Below are 1609 nucleotides of genomic sequence, written 5' to 3' on the forward strand. Positions count from 1 at the left end.
CAGCCAGGCTCTGCCTCCTGGGCTGTTTTGCTGGCCCTTGTGTTTCTTGCTGCTGCTGTTCTGCCTCCAGCTCACATTGAGATGCTGCTCAGGTTTGCCAAATTTCTACTGCATTAATAATCCCAAATCACATAAAAAAACTAACCGAAAAGTAGCCCCATCTATTTCTTCAAACAAAGGGTGTTTTTTCAATTAACACATTGTCTATACATTAAATAACAAATTGAAGCTTTCATTAAATACCTAGTACAGATTTGATCTAAAAAAAAAGCTACAAGCCCCATCAGGAGTTTGTCCACGTTAATAGAAAACCCACCTTGCATCAGAAAGTTGCAATATCTTAGAACATCAGGGTTGGAAGGGACCTCAGGAGGTCATCTAGTCCAACCCCCTGCTCAAAGCAGGACCAATCCCACACTAAATCCACAAATGGCCCCCTCAAGGATTGAGTTCACAACCCTGGGTTTAGCAGGCCAATGCTCAAACCACTGAGCTATCCCTCCCCCCTTCTGGTATTCTAAGAGTTATTGAAAAGCCGAGTGACTGGGTGTGTGGGGTTGGGGTTGAGGTCTGATGGGTGAGAAAGGAAAAGTTCAGCCAAATTAGGACAGAGCACCCTTGATTAACAAGGAGATCTCCTTTCCCCTCTTGTCAAACAGGTTTCAAAGCAGTGGCCCCACAGCAATTAACTTCTGCAGGTGTATTTGCACACTTTGTCACGAAGCTCTTTGGTTTTGACCCCATAAATGATAGGATTGAACATAGGAGGAAGAAGAAGATAGAGGTTGCTCAAGATGATGTGAATGTGGGGAGCAATTCCCTGACCGAAGCGGTGTGTCAGGTTGGAGAAGACGCTGGGAGTATAGTACATCAGCATCACAAAAATGTGTGCTGTGCAAGTGCTGAGGGCTTTTTGGTGGGCTTTCTTGGAGGAGATTCTGAATATGGCCCTGATGATCAGACCATAGGACAGGGCAATGAGCGTCAGGTCTAACCCGGTGACTAGAAACACTATCACCAAGCCATATGTCTTGTTGACTGTGATGTCCCCACATGACATCTTCGCCACAGCTATGTGCTCGCAGAACGTGGTGGGGATAATGTGGTTGGCACAGAATGGCAGCCTCCTCAGGAGCAGGGGCATGGGCAGAGAGAAGAGAACAGCTCTTGTCAAACCCAGTAGCCCTAGCTTAGCTATTCGTATGTTGGTGAGGATAGTGTTGTATCTCAGAGGGCTACATATGGCAATATAGCGATCAAAGGCCATTATTACGAGGACAGCTGACTGCATAATAGAAACCGTGTGAAGGAAGAACATCTGGGTGAGGCAGCCACCCACAGTAATGCCTTTCAAATTGAACCAAAATATACACAGTGCCTTCGGCATGACGGAGGTATACGTGGCAATGTCTGTGAGTGCCAGCATGCAGAGCAGCAGGTACATTGGCTTGTGCAGCGTTTGCTCTTTGCCTACAATAAACAGAAGCATGAAATTTCCCAGGAGGCCGATAATGTAGGATAGAGAGAAAGGGATGGAAATCCATTCATGGGCAGATTCCAGGCCATAGATGCCCATTAGGATGAAAGTTGAAGGGTCAGAGGGGGTGAG

General features: G+C 46.6%; 1 protein-coding gene across 1 annotated transcript; it reads right to left on the minus strand.

Annotated features, from left to right (window-relative positions):
* Nucleotides 1-685: 685 nt before the first annotated feature.
* On the minus strand, nucleotides 686-1576 carry LOC115271497 (olfactory receptor 52D1-like). Its single transcript, XM_029914118.1, has one exon. The coding sequence runs from the start codon at nucleotides 1574-1576 to the stop codon at nucleotides 686-688; it is 891 nt and encodes a 296-aa protein (XP_029769978.1).
* Nucleotides 1577-1609: the final 33 nt, after the last annotated feature.

The sequence above is a fragment of the Terrapene carolina genome, unplaced genomic scaffold (genome assembly GCF_002925995.2).
Source record: "Terrapene carolina triunguis isolate 2854851 unplaced genomic scaffold, T_m_triunguis-2.0 Scaffold31314, whole genome shotgun sequence".
NCBI lineage: Eukaryota > Metazoa > Chordata > Testudines > Emydidae > Terrapene > Terrapene triunguis.